Raw genomic sequence first — 21453 nt, 5'->3', positions numbered from 1 at the left:
ATGATATGATATGATGTATAATGCTTTTAGTTTTCACGTTTCATACAAGAAATACACACTTCATCTCTCCTGCCGATTCCAGACTCAAGCGACCAGTCCCTTCGATGGTCAGCCGTTGACTGCAGATATATTCTTCAGTGAACGGCTCGGCTAATAACGCTGCCGTTCTGCGACAGTTGGATGATGAAAAATTTCGCTCGTATCTTTCAAATGTGTGTTAAAATACACTCGAAGTTTCAAGAAACGTTAGTTCTATCTCTCCTAATGAAAAGAAATAAATAAAAATCACCGGTAATCACCTTTTTAGGTCTTCAAATCAGGACATCATAAATATGTATACATTCTTCTCTCGGGTACCTAAACTTTATTAAATCACTGTTTTGCTACGAATTTAGGAAGAAATTTATTCTCATTAATAATTTCTTGTATCGCTGACAAGTCGGTAAGTCCACACAGGCTAAATACTGGCTTGGGCTAATCGTTGCGAAGACTGTGTTAGTGGGAAGGTGAATGCAGCCAGCATCATGTCGAAATCGGCAACTCTCTGATGTTCTGCAATAAGTTCTCAACTCTACCGTTGGAACATCTCAGGGGACGTAAGCTGCACGACGATTTTCGGTTGTCTCACCAAAGCCCATTAGGGCAACTGTTATTATATTCTTCAGTCCACGCTCATCACGCACCATTCAATCGATTTTCGAAAAAAAATCTCACACTTTAAGAATCCATCTTAAACAACACTGTAACCTCTTTCAATTTTTGTAACACGGTCAAGGTGTTCTCTCAAAAACGCTGGATTCAATTTTTCCAGCCGCCGTATAGAAGTAAGAAATCAAAAGAAAACTATCCCCTGTGGTTTCGAGTCACTGTATAACTTACAATCTTAAATCGGAAAGATGATCTTAAAATGCTCAGTATTTGAATCCAAAATGAAACAATGCGTAATAATGTACTCAATACACGAACACTTAACATCTACCAATGATTTTTATTGTTCAGACGATATTTGAATTTATTTCATTGATGTTATTCCACAGACCCAATCGGTTCTACATTTGAATATGGGTGACATGTTACATTTTCTCAGTTAATAAAAAATAACTGTTTTGATGATGGTGGTGCCAACGTATCGTTGTCACCACGACACATTAACAGCGCTGGCATCGACGGCTTGAGCCGCAGCGCAGCAACCGCACTCCGTTACTGTCGGTGATCCATAGCGTTCGCGTTTCTTTATCGCGCAGTACGTTCTGAGGCTGGCTTTAATCGTGAACGTCCAGAACGAGCTGCATACAATTTTGACATGGTTGCGATAAAAGGGCGTAAAAATACGAACAAAAATCCTCCAATATTCAGCCATGAATTTGTTATACAAAATCATGCCGACATCGTGTCGTGCGTGGCTATGGTATTTGTCGTCGGTTTAATGGTACAGGTGAGTAAAGAATAGAACGATTTTCGAACGGTAGCTATCATTTGACGTATTCATATATTTACCTATCAATTCATCCCAATACATAATATTCCAGTGATATAATTGAACACTTTACTCACTCGAATCTTCCACGTCCCTTTAAAATTGAATCTAATCACTTGAAACTTAATTATTAAGCGTAAACTTTCGTTTGATCGCGCCATATGTTATGATAATTTATGTACGGAGAAAACATTACCGGCTTAATTTCTAATATTTATTGAATAATGTTTTTCATGAAATACAGAATTACCCTTAATTTTATTACATCTACGTTATTACCAATAATGTTTAATTGAATCTTTTTACTACAAATAACCATTTTATCACACTTAAAATGCATTCCATAAATTAATTTTCAAGAACGAATACTGTTGCCCAGAACCTTTCCAGTTATTTTCTGTACCGTTATTTGTTCCATTAACCTATTTTCTCTCCATTTTTCGACCTTATTCTCTTCAACTTTCACTTAACTCTTGTATTATTTATTATTTTCATTTACAAAGTTAAGGTCAGCATACATGTACTACGATTTATCAACCACATCATTATCAATATTATTTTTTAAATAAATGTTACCTCTTAATTTTTTCCTATGGTATTCATGTCATGCAACATTGCTTGTAAGTATTCTTATAAAGCTCTATATCGTTTTGTATCTTCCAATAGGTCACATCACCCTTAGCATACACATTTATTGCTGTTCATCATAATGTGTCGGCATCTTCAAACCCTGGAGAAATGCCATCCCCTGAAAAGTACACGACAGGGTGGAAAGATGCCTGTGCAGTCTTCTTTTATTTTCTCATCACGATTGTTATGCATGCAGTCATTCAAGAATACATATTTGATGTAAGTTGCGTCATACACTTACATTATTTTTAAGTATGTAACTACTATAGCTATGCATATATTTCATAATCCAACATCCAGAAACATAGTTTGTAATAATAATAATATGTATAAAATGCGGTTCATTTCAGAAAATCACTAAACGTCTTCATCTAAGTAAAATAAAGCTCTCCCAATTCAATGAATCCAGTCAATTGATTGTGTTCTATCTCTCCTCTGCTATTTGGGGGACAGACATCATTATCAGGTAATAAAGTAGATTCAATCTGAAAAGGACTATCGATCTGCTGATAGCATATTTTCTAAGTATTCTCATAATATTTTACATGACTAAATTGATGTGTACATAATGTATATTCCATTTTGTAGAGAAAATTTGTTGCTCAACATTACATCTCTTTGGGACGACTATCCAGCGCTATTATCCTTCTCTCTGAAGTTGTTTTTTATCGGACAGTTCGCTTACTGGCTCCATTGCTACCCAGAACTGTATTTCCAGCGTGCTAAGAAAGAGGAAATTTTCCCACGAGTTATACAAGCCACTATTGGTCTACTCTTCACGTTTGGAGCGTACTTTTTCAAGTATGTATTTCTAATTTTTATGCAAATTCTATTTCGTGTCCAGACCATGATTTTTCAAATATTTTACATCAAATACTAACAGTATATGTTTATTGCATTCAAACACCTGAGATTTGCACATGATGAAGCATATGAGATACTTCTATTACCCTAATATTATTCATAATTTTAAATAAACACTATGGATGTGTAAAATTACAGCTTCCAGCAAGTGGGTGTTATTTTGTTGGTCCTACATTACGTGGGAGATGCGTTACAGCACAGTGCTCGCATAATACAGTTTGTTGATCGTAGTGAAAGCGGTACACGACGTAAGTTCGAAAAATGAAATTTTATTTCCCATTAACTTTTCTACTTTATCTTATTCTGAATTATTACTCCTCAACTAATACTTAGGTTTGTCTTTCACATTCAAAACATTAATAACTAAATTTTATTCAATTTTCAGTTGCCTTTTTAATTGCCAATCCAGTATTCATTTCTGTCCGGATTATTTCAATTGGAGTAGCAGCTCTGGTATTTTTCTATGGGTTACCACAAACCGAAACATCTCTGGATTATGCCACTGGCAATTTTAATGTTTCCATTGTTCGGTACGCAGCTTTGGTTGGAATAGTCTTATTTCAGGTCGACCGTTTATATAGGTTTATTAAAGAGCATCTGCAACGCTCCCGAGAATCAAATGCCCCAATTGTCAGCAAGTTGAAGACCAAACAAAAACCTAAAAAAAAAGAGGGTGAGCCTTACTGTCATTCTTAAAATTATTTCCAATTATTTATAAGTGCAACACTGACATATCGTACTGAATCTTGTTCTGTGATTAGTGAAGGGCATGATTATTTCATTTCTTTTAGGTAAAAAATCAACTCAGTCTGAAGATGACGATCTGCCAGAAGTTGATCAGGCAACAAACAAGAACTTAAGATCTCGTACTGCTGGAAAAGCGAAATAAAAGAACATATCAACAGCAAGATTTAATGCTGGGGTTCTTCAACACGTTCGTCGATAATGTTGACGAGTGTCATATACATGTATACATTTGCATTGATGCTCATATTGTACATACAATAGGAAAGAAAATATGAGAGAGAATATTATTTTCAAATAAGTATTTTCAATTGGAAATGAAGCATGTATATCAACCATTCAATAGAAATATTTCATCGAATAGTAGAGAATATCTACCTTATTATTATACCTATGCGTCAATTTTTTATCGTTCAAATAAATATTACTTTTTAAAAAATTGAGAATTTCTTGATTGAAGAGATTTCTTTGATGAAATGGAGGTTCTTATTTTATTTTAATTATATTTTTATAACAGGTGATATTTTTAATGATTTCATTATTACTTGCTGGCTTTTCACTAAATCATACAATATTTAGAGTAATCATCGATTAATTACGAATATTGGAAGGTAACTAACGGCAGTCAGAATTGTTAGCAAGTTATGACTTAGCTTTCCAAGTATCTCTAAGACGCGTGTAATTTGTAATATTCCGTTTAATAGCAGTGCAATTAATTCAATTTTACTGTAAATCGCTGTACTCAAAAACGCTTGATTGTCTTATATTTACATACGTGTGGATGGCTAATATAACAAATTATTGTTGATATATATAAATGCATTTTTAACTTATTTTATTCTATTCGATATCAAGTATCCATAAATTCTTAACCTGCTTATACAATAATATATTCTGTAGTGTTGATCTCCTTCGATTGTTTTATTTGCGTTTATACAAACTCTTTTAACATATTATTATATTTTCAAACTTGCATGCTAGGTCACGAGTATTTTCATTGCCATTGATCCGTGCTTTCTTACGACTCTATTTAGGCAACTTGTCTATTATCTGCTAGTTTCAATTTATCATTGAAACTTTCACTCCTCGAAAGAATGAACTATACTTGCAATAATTTATGCTGCGAACAGGAATTTGTATTTTAAAATGATATTCAACATTCGCAAGAAGACAAGTCTTTCCAAGCAGACTCAGGAAATATTTGGAATGTCACTATTAGTAAATCAAATGTTATTAGTTATATCTTTATCGTTATTGAGGAATAACTATAGATATAGTATCTAATTAACATGCATGTATGGTTGAACTAAAAATAAATAACCATGCATAATGATAATGATCATCAAGACCTGGAAAAATTATTTTCCATTCTTCAGGGTTTCACTCCGTTTTTATAAACCGGAAAAGTCTGTACGGCGGCAAGGCAACGTGAAATATTATTATTCCGAAAATTTGTTGCAGTTCGAAGTTCACAAAGTACAGAACAAGATTATATTTTTCACATAGATAATTGCTTATCACAATTTACAAGAAGTTATACACATAATTACACTAGTAAATTAGCGGCAATCACAACTACATGCATTCAAAATTCGCTAGGAAAAGCGCCATTACAGGCTTCTACTTTTCGGACATTCCGAGCACAATGCAACGTTGAAATACCGACTCGGTACTAGGAGAATATATCTGCCAAGGAGCTAGTATACTAGGAGGTGGCCGAAGTTGGTTGCTGGCTAGTAGCTCCGCCCGTAACGAAAATGGGTGGTGAGCGTGGCTACACCTTCGGTCGCGCCTTCGGTAATTTATTTCGTTGCGCAGTCGACTAAGGGGCGGGGCTTCAATCGTTTTCTAGTATTACAAGCTCTTGGCTCCTTGCTTAATATATTCTCCTAATACTGAGTTGACGTTTCTGCGTCAAATCGGGTCCAGAAAGTCACGAACAAATAAGATCCTCGAATTGGAGGGAGAACTGTTTGACCGGAGGTAAAAACGGAGTTTATATATAATAAATAATACTCACGTATCGGAAATGGGTTATTAATTTTTATTGATGACATTTCGCTGTAAGATGTTAACAGTAAAATATGACCCAAGTCTTATTTAATTTATTAAGGGTACTTAATAAATATATGTATATCAAGTAGTATGTAGTTTGGTTTTTATATAAAAACATAATATATACAGACATGGATAAATTGAAAAAACATCACTTGATACGTTTGATCACGATTAAAAATTAGGGGATCGCGTTACATAAGGGTAATTATTCATTATTAGTAAGCACGGATGGTTACTGCAGCATATGAACAATTCGGAGAATCGTAATTTATTCATGACTTTATTCATAATAATAAGAATAATAATCATACTTCGGATTTAGATACCTATATCAGCTTGCTAATAATATTTTCTCTTTTTAAAAAATATAAATATCAAGCAAAGCAGTTTTCAGGATGTTATGTAATGTTGTTTTCTCTAATTCAACTGTTCATTATTTATCAATTTCTTTGCATTCATTTTTTACGTTTTTCTTAATGCTGAATCAACAAATCGTTTCGTTCGAATAATGTACGACATTCGCATCGATAATCTTAATATTAGTGACTAAATTGTTATATCTTGGTTGCTGCTACTGTACTGTTACAAATCAAACACAGCGAACACACTTAAAGTTGACTTCATGCCTTATTTTAATTAATATTGTCATTATGGACAGTTTCTTCAACTCTCAATGCTGTTGTTATAGCGAATTAATAAATGCGTGCATTTTACAATTTTCGATGGTTATTTTTGTGTAAGGTTGTGAATTTACTTAAGTATTACCAAATTAAATCATCACTGATTCCAGGATAAGTTAAAAACGTCGATATGTCGTATGGTTATTGTTACGTTTTTTTAAAATAGTTTTTCCTTATAAGGTTGACGAGTAGAACGAAAGTTATTACGATAGATATAAATTAATCAATGTTAAAGATCACAAAAAACTTGTAGAAGAAATGGTATTACGAAATGGTTTTAACAACAGAATACGTACACTTATACTCGAAGTGTCTTTTTAAAAGTACTGAAATTCAGTACTACTGTTTGTGACATTACATTACAGTTTGTTTGCTGTTAGTGATGATAGTTGGATAAATACTAATTGTAAGATCGAAAATAGTGGAAACTTCAATGCTGTGGAAAGAGAAGATTTTTCAAAGTTATGGCACGATATATAGTTGTTTATTAATCTAAATGCTAGTAATTGTCCAATAATCATTCGTCATGTACAAGGCCTCTCGTCTTTTCTCAGCACAGCATTAAAAGTTAGTTTAATCCTTGGCTAAAATCGTGAATATCTAAACGACCAATCATCTATTCTCACCTTGCCGAACAAAATATTTATGGCAATTACACTGTAAGCTGATCACTAATATATGTATACCAATCAATCACTTTCAAGTATATATAATAACTAGCAACATGTTATTTACTATCTATATAATGTGACCTTGAAATTATCTCAAATATTAGCTTATATTTTTTTATCGTACACATGCCAACCAATAATCTTCTTAAAATTCTTGAAAAAATTTAAGAAAAATCAAACAAATAAATCGAACGACAGTAATTTTTCCCGATCCCCATTTTTTCAAACTTCTTACATTACTCGTTGATCAAAACATGCAATTTGACTACTATTGGATTCATTTGAGTAATCTGATTCCTACATCAACTGGTAGCCTGCAGAGAAAATTCAATGTCGTTAGATTTTAAATAAATGTATATTTATGTTTGTAAACGTAGAAGAAAAGATTATATTTGATTGAAGATAATCAAATGCGTATAATTAATTTTGATGTAAAAATAGGTATAACATGCTCTTTGGAGATATTGAAGCACTAAATAAGATGTTTATTGACTTGCTGTGACAAATGAGGAACATTTGCCCATCATTTCGGGTTATATTTTTTTCCATCTTGCTTGATTGAATTAAGTCTAAGGCTGGATTTAACTATTGTGCATGGCAAATAAAAATAATTTAGAAAACATAAGGTAAACAAATTTGTAAAAAAAAGAAACTATTCTAGAACAAAATTTTAACAACAAGAAAAAAATTAATCGTAGTTTTACTGACTAAAACTCTTTTATTAATTGCTGCTAGGCCATGGAATTCACAATACGTCGCATAGATTCTCAATAAGTTACTACTCAAATGTCATATTCCATAGAGCACATATACGCACAATGTTAAATGATAATAATCATTTAAACGTGATTTCTGACAGTGTTATTTAAATACATATGGTTGAATCTTGTCATAATTATTACGTATCACATTCCGTGGTTATTCAAAGCGTTTGTTTATGTTGAAAGAAGAAAAGAAAAAACTTTCAAAATCATCAATACTGTAAACCTAGTAGAATTTGTGACTAAACTCAGTTTCTAAGAGTTCATGAGAAAAAAAAAAAAAGAGAGAGAGAGAAAGTGATTTCATCATAGGCTGGTCACACAGTTCAACTTTAATACAGCAGCATACACAATTATGTGGCGTTGCGTTTGCAAATTTATAAGATAATTACTACTACATTAACTATACTGAAGGTTGGTAGGAAATACTCATAACAAACTATTTCTCTTTATGGAAACCAGTATGTTTTATGATTCAAACAATCGGTACAGACACGAGCGATGTAGAGTTTCCCCAAGGAGAAAGTTTCTTTCTTTCTAAAAGAACCAATAAAATCTTAGTTTAGAAATTCATCGTCATAGTTTCACCCTTTTTTTAAATGTCTACTAACAATTCCAAATAAATACGTGCATTTGCGAGTTTAGTCTGTTTTTCGTACAGAGATTTTGCGATTCTAGTGACTCCCTAATTTTCTACTAAATAATTATCATCGTCATAAAGTGTCAGTACAGATTGGGCATCGCCTTATAAAACTTACTAAGAACAGAACAATCATATTAATTTTAATATGGACTTGTATTAAATGAGTAACTATGAACAACAGCGGGCATAATAGTAATAGTAGTCGTAGTAGTAGTAGTAGCAGTAGTAGTAGTAATAGTAGTAGTAGTAGTAGAAGTAATAATAGTAGAATTAGTTGTAGTACTAGTACATACTACAATCTTACGCGGATGTAACATTGATGTATAACTATATGACAAGTGCCATATCCTTCTTGTTAGGAAGATTAACTTTTTTTCCTTGCCACAAACTGTTGTGTATCGTAAATGCGTCAATAGTTACGGTCAAATGCTTAGTATGGACCTGCGAAAAGCACTTCCCACCTGAGTTGTATCTGAAAGAAAATGAAACCATGATGTGAACAGGATTATCATATATCGTTTCTAGAACAGACATCTAACTTAGGTAATGTTGACCGGTGGAAAAGCGAAGTAAGTCCAAAAATACTGTTTCAAGTCAAGTGGGGAAAAAGGTGGCGAATTGCTTACGGAATGATTGAATTAGTGAAATCATAACGTATTTTTTTAGGGTGAAGTACAATACGAAAAATAACAATCGTACTTGAAAAACTTGTCGAACATTCTGTCGTTGACCTGCTTTGGTCCTGTGCCGTAAAGTTTAGAAACTTCTTCCTTGTCAGGACAGTACGAGTAGAGAGCTCTGAATTGGCAACCGGCATCTCTGAAGAGAATAAGAAAGTGCTTGCTTTCCGATCTGGATATTTCATCCAGTACCCTTCTTTTAGCTTCTTTATTCACTGTTCCGGGGAATACACAGTATTCTACAGCATTCAACATAATTCCTCTATTTGACTTAGTGGTAGGTTGTTTGTATAATCGTGGACCTGTCAAGAACAAAGACAGACAGAGGTAGATAAGTGATAGATACACATAAGTTAGCCTGGAAGAAAAATGTAAACTACTTTCTTACCGTTATAATCCATCATTGAACTAGGAGTACTGCTAATATCACTGCTTCCGTCATCGAACATCCTTCGTTTTGTCATAAGGCCTGGAGGAAGTGATCCGGGGCCAGATGGTGACGGTAGATGCCTCATACTGCCCATCCCTGGACTCGGTGCGCGTCTCGGAGGTGTCGCCCTGCCCAGCCCACTGTCCGTATCTGTGTACCGATACATCATACTGTCTTGATCACTACTCGAACCTGTGAACGCAAGCCTTAATATTTGAAGATGGAATACTCGCAGGAGCGAATAAAACTGGCAAGAAAATATCTAGTGGCAAGTTGCTTCTTTCTATCTGTTTTTTTTTAGATAAGTATTTACAGAACATTACATTACACAGTTAGTAACAAGTGTTTGAGAGATTTTCTACGAATTCTTTTTCATTTGGAGAATAAATACATATACTATATCCATCTTCATTGCTTGCATTGTTCAGAAGAACTCATAACATACATATCGATATCATAAGGTAATTTTTACAGCAGAATTATTTTCATCATTTTAAAGCACGTTAATTGTTGCTGAGTTAAATAATTCAATATTTCATGACAATTTCCGCATACCCAATGTACACACATTTAGTTTACATGAAAAGCTGATGAATATTATTCTTATGAATAAGAAATTTTCTATGCTCAATTAAATATTGATATATAACGTGTGGAACTTTCAGGTTTATGATTAATGATCTGTGCTATTCAATGTGGTATAACTTATTATCACATACTTTTTTGAAAAATAGTCATAGTTTATAGACAGCATTTATTTATTCCAGTGCGATTATAGAATTTCTCAAGTTGTTGACTCTTTATGTTATGAATACTTTGTACATCAAATTGTGAATAGCTGATTGCATAATAAATAAGTAGCTGTTCATGGTCTATTTTTTTGTTGTTTTACTATTTAAATACCATTTGACTATAAGAACAAAGTACTTATTTATGATTATTTTTACTGTAGAAGAGAACATGGGAACTAAAACGTAAATAATGGCATTTGACTATGTAATTTTTCCTAACTTTTTCTTTGTTGTTTCCACACATACTCGTCTATATCGAGAGATTGACTAGTTATTATTACTAACAATTAATACCTGAAACAAATGTAGTACATGAAAGACTGAACAACAAATTATCAAGAACTCGAAGAAGAAGCATGACAATATTAACGATGTAAAACCTAACTATGAGAGAAAAATAACACCAAATATTAGACTGGAACCACCGACCTTGATCTGAAATACAACGATTATACAATAACCCATAACCGGTGCTATACAGTGACCAAAGCCCGACAAGCTTCAACTGAACATCTGCAGCTACGCTAGCAAATAAATTTCATATCCTGAAACTAAGGTCAAAGTCTCACTAGTGGTATTACATAATTAAAAAAAAAAAACCTTTGTTACTGGGTTAATACTATGCAGATAATAACAATATATACCTATTTTATTATATACATAGTATAGGAATAATTAGCATGTTTAAGGTGTCCTGAGAATAGGAATACCATTACCGTTACCATAATTTTGTGGGAAAGCAGAGTCTAGTTTGGAAGTTATTAATGAGACTTTGGCTATGAATAGAAACAGTGCAATTCGTGTATATATAATATATTGTACATATGTATATACCTCGTGCATTCCACAATAATCGAACTAATGTGTGCGAATATATAATGCCATACTATCAAAGAAAAAGGTATGCTGAATTATATTTTTACTAGTACAAACTGTCAAGATATTCATATGCTTTTTATGCTAATTTTTTACTATCGAAATGAATAATCACTTGGAAAACGTTTAATGCATCTCTTGTATGTTCCAAGAAAATAAAAATTAACAAGACATTCTGTAAAATGTTGCTTGAACTTCAAAATCGATATACCTTTCTTAATATTTCAGTAAATTTAGACTTGATTTTAAAATATTTTCCTTAAAGGTAGATGACAAAATTTAATTTATACGTCAGACTAATTTAAAAACTATTTAGTGTCACTTTGATTTGAGAAATTTATACCACTTCTGAGTGAAATATCAGTTACATACTGCACATCAACCATAATGTTGATTGATTGAATTTTGGTACGTTTTCTAGAAAAAAATAAAATATTACGCATGAACTGTATCCACAATTCCATAAACCATATTCATGGTATGATAGAGCACTTGTGAAAGTTTAGAGCTTTATGGAAGACGTAATTTCAGAACTATTAATTCACCCGTGAATCATATAAAAAAGTTCGAGATAGATGTAGAAAAACAATGTCTCGTTTATTGTGGAATATACACATGTGGGGTATACCAATATGACATACGTGTACAACTGCCACCTGTGCGTTTAACCTGAGACACCATGCAACTACAATATGTATATACATAGTAGCCTACTACAATTTTACGGTGTAAAGAACATACATGTATATTCATATACATATACATATACGTATATGAAAATTGTTGCACGATAGAGAAAAAGGGGTAAACGTATGTATTCCAATTCACTGTTCTCCTTACCACACAAATTCATCAACGAATTAGACTTTCTCCCCTTAAAGTTTTGGTAAGTTGGGTATTTAGGCCTGCCTCTAACTTGTTGCTGAGGCTCCTGTGCATCTGTAATAACGTAACGTTTCCGTTGTTACACCGGCGAGACCGAGGTAGTGCCAATAATACATTTTTTGGGGAAATGCTTTTGTTGTGCATTTCTTTTTTCTTAGTACTCTTAGTATAATAGCCAAAAGATGACAATATTTCCATACAGGCCATTCCATAAGTTACACATGGGTATAATAAATAAGATTCATGTAATGACAACCATGAAAATAACAATAATAATAATAAATATACCAATCGGTGCAAATGGTGCATAACAATGTCCCGCTCTAAAATCAACAGGGTTTTCTACAGGCGCCACTACTGAATAATAACTCATACCCGAAATAACCATACACACAATCATTGATAAATGATCAAAAGGTTTCATTTTGTGTTCTTGTTTGTTTTGTTTAAATATCAGCAGGGTAGATATAGGTAGGTAGGTAAGTGGGTATTCATATACATGGCGATCCATACATGATAGAGATTCCTGAAACAGCTCTACTCTTATAATACCAAAGGTCAAAAAACGATCAATCCATTCTCCATAAACTTTTTCGCTTACTTACTAAACTTACCTCGTGATGTTTTATAAGAACCACGACGACCGAGTTGATTAACGCTACGACATGGCGAAGATCCTCTACCATCATCTGGCGAATCTACAGAAGAAACTAAAATAGATCGCTATTATTACAATGAGTTATTATTTCGCCATTTGAGTTCTATTGCTAGATAAGTTGTATACAAATATACGTATGAATAAATTTTCATAATGTAACTGCACTCAAACCATGCTTATACAGAAAAAAATAAATAACATCTAATTATACCGAGGGAAACAAAAACAAACTAAAAATTAACTATGACAAACAACTCAACAAAATCTTGATTACTCAACCGAATTAGAGAATAGCATCAACATCATCAGGTGTTTTAACGTGATAAAAATATCATAAAGTTGGTGAAGGGAAGCAACTTTCCATGACCTTATGCGTTTGGTAATAGATATAAAATTTTGCGTAAATTATAAAAGTGTAAAGGATAAAATATTATTAAGACTTTTGTCAAGTTGTTGGTATCTGTGTAATTGTTTTACAAGGTGAGAGGAGTGAAAAGTGTGTGTACTGCGTACCCCTAAGGCTGCCACCTCGATAAAGGGGACCTGAGCGACGGTCATCAAGGTGGGCGGCAGTAAGACTATCCTGAGAGCCACGATAGTAGTCCCGTCTCATCGTTGGGGATATCAGCGACGCTATGGTAAGTGTGTTAGTGCACAACAATTTTTTTTACTGAGTTTTCTATCATAGTCTAGTTGATAAAGTCAAAATCGGAAGACTTGCATTTCTGGTGTCATCAATCCAGGTTATCGAATTTTATTATGGAACCGTACAGAAATGATTATAGATTCATTAATTTGTTCATTAGCCGATTTTCAATTGATTTCAAATCTAGTCACATTTATTATAAGATCTTTAATCTATTGCATGAATTCAGACTAATTTCACAACATTGGTCAATTTATTTATTAAATCTGTACTAAGTAGAATCGCGTTTTGTCTGATAATGTAGAGTTTGTTCAATCATCAAAGCAAGTAGAGAAATGTAAATAATAATAGCAGATAAAATATAGGCAACATGATGTATGTATTGCAATAAACTAGTGTAATCAAGAAAACATTCAGCGCTGTGAAGATTTAGCTAATAATAGAACATACATGTACAAACGATAAGTTTTTTTTTTTTACGTAGTATTGTCACAAATATTGCTAAATTAAAATTGCTTTAGTGTCAACTTTATCATGCAGGAAACGTGTACTTGCAACATCAATGTGCATTATATCAACGTAGTTAAAACATTTGAGTATATTTAGTACCACATTATGCATATAATTGATCACTCGTTGAAAGGAAACCTATCCAAATTATGAAAGTACCCTTAGTATCAGTTGAAATTTAAATAAAATTTCAATCTTTGTGGTTTTACGAATGTGCTTAGTTTCAATGGCGTCAATTAATGCGAGTAGAGAACACATTACATCGGACGTTGGTGAATAATTTTTCGATTAACTCACCAGTGCTAAGATTAGATGAAGATCCTTTTTTCCCCCGGCTTGGCGTCAAGGTTCCAGAATCTAAATCAGCACCCGCATCCACATGAATTGTTTTTGGTCGAGGACGACTGGGTGTGGTTTTGTTACGTAGCTTTGTTGGCTTTATCGCATTCAAGAGTTCTTTGTCAATGATTTTACCCTGAAATTGAAGAGCAGAATGAAAACGTATATCCCACTAATTGTAAGTTGAATAATGTTACGATTCGAAAAAAAAAAAATTATTAGATCACTAAACATTTACAGAATTACCTCTTTCTCTGCTTCTTCAATCGCCTTTTTAAGCTTATATTGTTCAAGAATCGCAGCTCTCTTCTGTCTTTCTTCCTCCTTTTTACGTGCCCTTTCTTCCATTTTCAACTTTTCTTGTTCTTTGCGAGTTTGCGCCTCAGCTTCTTTTTTCTCCTTCAATTCTTCCTGCTGTTGTCGCCGTTGCAATGACAGCAGCATTATTCGTTCTTTCTTCTTCTCCATTTCATCCAGTGAGTTCTAAAAGTATAATTACTGTCTTCAAAGATTGACAAACGATAACAGAATATAGACTTATTAATAGTATAAATAAAACATGTGCGAAAATAAACAAAGATATGCAAATGTACATGCAATGACATACAGGATCTGGATTGGCTAGTTGAGTTCCGATAACAAGTCCAATTCCGCTTCCCTGTCGGCTAACTGAAGTGTTATCCTTCTGTCTATCTCTCTGGCGTTCTCTCTCCATTTCTCTTTGCATGTCCCTATCTCGAATTTCTTGTCGTTGTTGCTCTCTTTCTTCTGCTTGCTTGATCCTTTCTCTTTCCAAATCTCTTTGAGCCTCAAGCTGCCGCTGCCTTTCTGCAGCACTGGCTGGTGGAGATTCAGGTCTAACGGTAAAGTCTTCTTGCTCGATATAGGAAGAAACGGTCCTTTCCTATTTGGAAGAAGATAGAAAAATAATAACAAGAAAAATGGGTTGCCATTACTTGTGTTTTCATTGGTTTTACTGACTACCTTCTTCGGAGACGTTCTTTTCTGCCCAAGTGCTGGCTTAGGCTTTTTGGGTGCGTCGTTATCGAATGATATGTAGAATCCCTTCTCTCCAGGATCTGTGGTATCAAATGCTGACACTTCGGGCGTTGCACATGGCGGAGACGCTGATTCTCGTAGCGACGAATGCGGTTGAAAAGAGTTTCTAGATATCGAAGGTCTCGTGGGTGAGGGTTTTCTGTACGTTCTACTGCCTGATGTGATATTCAAGCCACGAATTCCGTGTGAGAGGTCGTCATCGTTTCCTAAATAATATTAGCGTATATTCCAAACACTACTCCATTTCTGAACGCATCAAAAATCGATATACCCAGTCAAGAGAATTCTGCTACTCACCAATAAACGAAATATTTTGAGGCTCCATATCATCAACTGATGGCGCAGGGACAGGAGTGTGCAGTACAGGTGCTTGGCGTTTCTCCGTGGGACTTTCGCATGTTATGGGTATATGGTGGACCGTAGGTCTTTTTTGCTCTGGGCTTTCACCCATTAGCTGACTAATTCTGTGCACCTAGATTCAGAAACACAGATTTCATATATTTTTGGACATTCAGAAAATATAAACACACGAATTGGCTCAACTGAAAGATGTTTCAAATCTAAAATTGAGCAAAACACAAATTAAGAGATGAGTCACTGCGTTTATGAGTGGGTTGTAGATTAATAAAAACGTGATCAATATTCAAATATCACAAATTAACTAAAGCGTAAAATTGCAGAGTTTATCAATTATAAAACTTTTAGTCACTCTCCGCGATTGATGATAGTATGAGGTTTTTGTCAGTATGACAAGAGGCAACGTGCACACACCTTGTTACTATAACTGTGTGAACTAGTGGTAGAGGAAGAATAGAAAAGATACATCTTATTTAAATAAATATCTGTATCAGGTAGGGAAACGAGTCGTGGTCCAAACTGTAGGTGTCAGGTATTAGAACGTCAGTGTGGGAAGACTCTACCATGTTGGGTGTCAACACTATGTCTATAAACGTAAATTACGTCACCAACTGGTTCTGGACACAGCATATACCATCACTGTTATACCATATATTGGAGGGGGAAAACCTACGTACGTTTTGACCAAAGATATTTGAAGTAAATCTGACCTCCAGGTAGGTACTGTTATTTTCACAATCATTCGTACAAGATGTGCCAAGTTATAAACTGAGATTAAAGATTTTACTATAGTATTGTTGCTGAATGCGCTTATTTGTCACTTTATACACCAACATTAATTTGATGCGAAGTCAAGTGAAAGTTATGAAATTCGTCAAGTTACTTTCATCCAATTATACAAGTTTCAGTAATTTATTATTTCTTTTATACTTACCGCATTTCGATGTTGAGGACTGGCAGATGATGGTGGCATTGTATTGAACAGTGTGGCAGGTGTAGGGTAAGTAGAACCTGAACGATTCATTTGGTTGTTACAAAGACTATGATCGCCACCATTGAGATATCTCTGATCCGGTGCTATTTCATGTAGTACGAATCCTTTTGGCTGAGAAGGAGACGCAGCCCATGTCCTCGTATCTTGATACAGTCGTGAGTCCTGCTGGTAAGCTGAATGACACCAGTTTTATTTAAGCAAATTATTCGGTCCTCTGAATAAAAAGCATCAAAAACTTTCCAAGTGAACAAATTATACCTGCAGGTTGTGGACTATATCGAAGTTCAACTGGCTGCTGATAACCTGCCGCAGCCATTTCGTTCGCTAAGCTTTCAGGTGGTAACGGTTGACCCCATGTTCGTCGCTGAGATTGCGCATGATCATGTAAGTAGAACTGTGACTGTTGAGGGTCCTGAATTCTCGTTGGTATTGAATTCATTGGTGGTATGGCATAATTCTGTGCAATAAATTGATATTTACCATGTACAATCTGTGCATTTTAACATAAACAGAATAAAAGAACAGAGAATCTACAAAGTAATTTTCTCTTCCTGCTGGCAGTTGTAACATGTTGCCTTTACCTGCATATGTTGCTGGCTTAAACTCTTTAATTGCTGTAGTTGTTGCTGCATCTGCTGCTGATGTTGGCTCATTAAATGTTGTTGTTGAATTTGATTTTGTTGATTGGCTAGCCGCTGTATATCTGCTTGAATTTCGCTAAGACTGCTATTCATTCTGAAAAAAGTGAAATGGGATGTGAAAATTTATAAATATAAATTAAAGCATAGTAATAGAAATACTAACTGTGATATAGACTCATGGTACTGATCTATGTCCATATTCTCAATGTCTGGTGTGCGTCGTGTTTCGATAAAAGGTGCACTGCCATCCTGCTCAAGCCATTTATGTTCCACATCTCGCACATCTTCACTGATTTCCTGGGTTTTTAAACAATTAGTTGAGTTATAAATACAATTTAGCTATTGTTTAACAAATTATGAAGGCTGCACATTTTTTTTTTTATTTAAACCTGATAGCTTTCTTTTTCTGATAGAGATGAATCATCGCCCGACTCAGCTACCAGCACTAAGGTTTCCACATTCGTTCCCGTAATAGATTGCGGTGTCTACGTATCAATATATTTTATACGAAATTATTTACTAAAATTCTGTAATATTTCAATCGTTTGGTTTGTTACAATTATTTGTAATATAAGTCCTACTATAGCTATCATTAGTACAAATACATCAGGTTAAAAATTTTCCCCATTTTTTTCTTCTAATTTACCTTATTGTCTCAAGCACTACTTTGCGTTTGCAACTATTTCGATTTTGAGGCAAAGTAACTAGCTTAATTTTACGCTTTTCATTGTGAAGTGCTTCATTATCGGCTAATTTTATAGATGTTTCTCTAACGCGACTCTTTCCACCTTCCATGACCTTCGAATATATTGTACATCTTGGTGGAAGTGAATTGGGAATCAAACCCATTGTTTGGTCTCTCACGGCATCTTCATTACAGCCCCCTGTATCGTCAATTTTATGCAATATTTGAGAGGACTTTTGTTTTTCCAATTCGTCATTGTCTGAGGTGTTATCGAGCTTCACAGGGTTGTTAAATTCTCTCGATATACTTGCTTGAGAATTTATAGCGCAATCAAAATACTTCAAATCAATATCGCTGATAATTGGTAAACTTTCATCGCTCAATATCACAGAGCTCAATGAGTTTACAGATTCCTGACCATGATTGGAATAGACCTCTGCTAGTTCTGGTTTTAAATTTTGCGAGGTAATAGAGGTCATGATTTGATACGGAACAATATCCTCCAGTTTCGTTTGCGGTAAATATTTATAGTAGTCAAAATCAAAGTTATTGTACTTAGTAAGCTTTGATCGAGGTTTAATATGGTCAGAAAGCTTGATCTCTTCAATTTCTGTAACATATTCTCCTTCGACAGCCTCATAAACTGATTCTCTTGTACTACCACTATCAGTAACAGACAAATACAGAGATTCCTGTGAATTTACAGATCCATACAATGTTTCTATTGAATCAGCTGACTCGTCTTCAGTGGGAGAATTTGATTGGAAAACTAATTCAACTGGGCTTGATGCTGCTGAAGAATTTGATTTAGAAATTTGGACACAATCTTGACTATTGTGGCTGAATTTAGCTGGTACTAATAAGGATATTAAAAAAAATATATTATTAATAGCATGAGCGAACATTTTGGATAATTTTGAACCCGAAACCTAAAAGTAATCAATGAAGTTATCACATTATAAAAAAGTATTCAGCTGTCAACTTGAACCAAGGCCATCTTTGTTCATTATAATTACAAAAAAGTACTTTGAATTTTAATATATACACAGTACACCAGAATGCTTTTCTCCTTGCTCTTCAAGTGCCTTCATTTCTTGAAAAGCTCACAAGCCTTAGTGAAAAAATTTGTTCCTTCCATTCCAAACAATTTGCACTTGATTAATAAACAATAATTGAGAAGTAATGAATCTCATCAAGAGATGAGAAAAGTTTAACTTGAATCGATCTGAATCCCTTATGATTAGTTGACAACACACACCTGTTGATTCAAAATTGCTTAAATAAATAATAACCTGTTCAACATACGACACAAATAAGTTAGTTGAGAAATTCCACAAGCAATCGTCCATATTTGTTCCAGACCTTCTGCTTGGGATAGAAGTCGAAGATGTCACTCGACAGAGATTCATATTCATCCTATTGTTTGATCAATATCATATCTTAGGTAACTAAGATGTTCCCAACACACATATTTCACATTCAAAATCAGTTGCATGAATTGAAGACGAATACGAAACAGCGCAACTGTCTTTCCTTGACATAAATGATTCATATTTTTTAGTAGACATGAAGATGTGAGGTAATGTACTACAAATTCTGAATGTATTTTAGAATAAAACTCAGTAAGAAATTGGGAACATTAAAACCGTTAGTACCTTCACGATATGATATTATAGGATTCTTTTTACAACCATTAATGCATTTTTCATCATTTGGGATTTATAGTACGAGTAAGACATTTTATAAATTTCTTAGATATAAAACCACGGTTATCTGCATGATGGTTTGAGAATAATGGGTATGAAATAAGTGAATAAACCGGATTAGACCATCACCGAGAACAATCAGATACATACGTGTCGGGAATGGAACTGGGATATTAGAAATTAACAAAAGAAAAACTATGAGACAATGCAATTCTATACATGCTTTCTGAAACAATAGCTTCTAAAAATAGAAATAGAAACTCCTAAAATAGAAATTGATCTTCGGCAAATTTTGCTGCTGCAAAGACAACGGCTTAAGATTAAAAAATGTTATTTAAACAAATGGAGATATTGCAGATAAGCGTTGAAAACCATGGAAAGCTTTGCACCACAGTTGCATTTCAACAAAAAATAAACGTTTCAACTTCATATGTATTGTATAAAAATTCTGACATGAATATTGTAAAATGAAAATATCAGCGAAGCAAGCATTTTGTGCCGATCGTGAATGGTATGAAAAGCATAGAAAAAAATTAAACAATGAAAATGTGCATGTGTATGTACAATCGCCGCCTGTATACTAAAGCATACCTTGAGCGAAAAGGGCCGTTGTGGTTTATCTTGAGGGGGATGGTTGGATACGAGTTGTGTCTCTGTACTACTTGCAGGGATGAACCCTACATTTCCAGAAGTAATGGAGCTGGGGGGTACAGATTCCACAGGGCTTTCACCCCCTGATGTTGACGATGAAGGGGATTTTACCTTACCCTGGAACCAGCCCAACCAGTGTGCCTTGTTAAGTACAAACGCCTCCACCACACACCAAACACCGTGTGTCGCATCCGTGGCCAAAATTATATTCAACGAGTTTGAAACATTACTAGCAAATGATAATCTAGAATAAAATTGCAAAACAATTTAACGTCTTGCACAGCAACTGACTGTTGCAATTAAAATATATTTTACATTTTTTTAATGCCAGTATGTAATATTTGATTCAACCATTTGCAGCATACGATAAGTGCTTACAAATATATTATAAACTTTTTATTTACAATCGCACATTGAGCAGTACATCAATTGTACCAAAAAATTTCAATCAATACTTGGCCTCGGCGCAAAAAGTAAAACAATAAACACAATATCTTTCCTCATGCATTCCAGCACCCTATCAACACAATTTTAATACGATAAACCATTTTTTAACACAGAAATAATTACATTCATTTGATGAAGAAACGTAAGTGATGAAGTATGTGAAAACTAGTACATAGAACGTGAGTATAAAAGTTATTTATTACGAACGTATATGTTCTACGCACATTCGAAATCTGATAAGTGTGAATAAAACGAGATATGTGCAAGATGTTGATTTGTTTGTTGCATGTTTGGAAAACTGAGAAGCTTGCATACAGCGTTGCATGTAGGCGTCGAATAAGGAAAATAGACAAAATAACCACACAGTCATTTAAAATTGATTGGGAAAAGGAAGAGAATACGTGGAGTAAATTGAAAAATAGCTCGTAGGAAATAAAAAATATTCTGTGCAATGCAGATTTTACCATTAGCAAAACTACAATAGCCTAAGGACAATAGGTGGCTGTTAAAACTTGGTGCTTTATTTTTTTAAATAATAAGTAAAAAGTTCCGTTATCCGGGGGGAATATT

The 21453-nt window shown here is 34.0% G+C and overlaps 2 protein-coding genes and 1 long non-coding RNA gene across 17 annotated transcripts in view; 2 read left to right on the top strand and 1 right to left on the bottom strand.

Annotated features, from left to right (window-relative positions):
* The first annotated feature begins 1178 nt into the window (after nt 1–1178).
* LOC124297966 (translocating chain-associated membrane protein 1) lies at nt 1179–7759 on the top strand. The gene is made up of 7 exons (XM_046749458.1): nt 1179–1435; nt 2144–2326; nt 2458–2573; nt 2696–2908; nt 3110–3219; nt 3357–3644; nt 3763–7759. The coding sequence occupies exons 1-7, from the start codon at nt 1304–1306 to the stop codon at nt 3858–3860; spliced, it is 1140 nt and encodes a 379-aa protein (XP_046605414.1). The 5' UTR covers nt 1179–1303; the 3' UTR covers nt 3861–7759.
* Nucleotides 5857–21453, bottom strand: part of LOC124297959 (patronin) — a 40378-nt gene continuing 24781 nt past the window's right edge. For 7 of the 15 annotated variants that reach the window (XM_046749426.1, XM_046749427.1, XM_046749428.1 and 4 more), the window contains 16 exons: nt 20377–20553; nt 17558–17691; nt 17335–17488; nt 17012–17210; nt 16694–16926; nt 15700–15874; nt 15328–15608; nt 14951–15247; nt 14590–14826; nt 14302–14479; nt 13362–13481; nt 12805–12900; nt 12146–12244; nt 9597–9830; nt 9228–9510; nt 5857–9000 (listed from right to left, as the gene is read on the bottom strand). In XM_046749426.1, coding sequence (XP_046605382.1) covers nt 8856–9000; nt 9228–9510; nt 9597–9830; nt 12146–12244; nt 12805–12900; nt 13362–13481; nt 14302–14479; nt 14590–14826; nt 14951–15247; nt 15328–15608; nt 15700–15874; nt 16694–16926; nt 17012–17210; nt 17335–17488; nt 17558–17691; nt 20377–20553 — 3042 coding nt within the window. In that variant the 3' untranslated portion in view covers nt 5857–8855. The remainder of the gene's footprint in view (nt 9001–9227; nt 9511–9596; nt 9831–12145; nt 12245–12804; nt 12901–13361; nt 13482–14301; nt 14480–14589; nt 14827–14950; nt 15248–15327; nt 15609–15699; nt 15875–16693; nt 16927–17011; nt 17211–17334; nt 17489–17557; nt 17692–20376; nt 20554–21453) is intronic. The other 8 variants (XM_046749431.1, XM_046749432.1, XM_046749435.1 and 5 more) reach the window with 8 other exon arrangements.
* On the top strand, nt 16456–17693 carry LOC124297975 (uncharacterized). The gene is made up of 3 exons (XR_006906696.1): nt 16456–16759; nt 16850–16921; nt 17018–17693. It is a non-coding gene; the product is annotated as an uncharacterized LOC124297975 (long non-coding RNA).

This window comes from Neodiprion virginianus, chromosome 2 (assembly GCF_021901495.1).
Source record: "Neodiprion virginianus isolate iyNeoVirg1 chromosome 2, iyNeoVirg1.1, whole genome shotgun sequence".
NCBI lineage: Eukaryota > Metazoa > Arthropoda > Insecta > Hymenoptera > Diprionidae > Neodiprion > Neodiprion virginianus.
The sequence above is the reverse complement of the archived record's forward strand: the minus strand, read 5'-3'. Positions and strand labels throughout refer to the sequence as shown.

Excerpts from the sequence above, each read along its gene's own strand:
- LOC124297966 (XM_046749458.1), top strand. The coding sequence starts at position 1,304 with ATGGTTGCGATAAAAGGGCGTAAAAATACGAACAAAAATCCTCCAATA. Across the intron at positions 2,574-2,695 it reads GGGACAGACATCATTATCAG|AGAAAATTTGTTGCTCAACA; the intron begins GTAATAAAGTAG and ends TCCATTTTGTAG. Across the intron at positions 2,909-3,109 it reads TTTGGAGCGTACTTTTTCAA|CTTCCAGCAAGTGGGTGTTA; the intron begins GTATGTATTTCT and ends GTAAAATTACAG.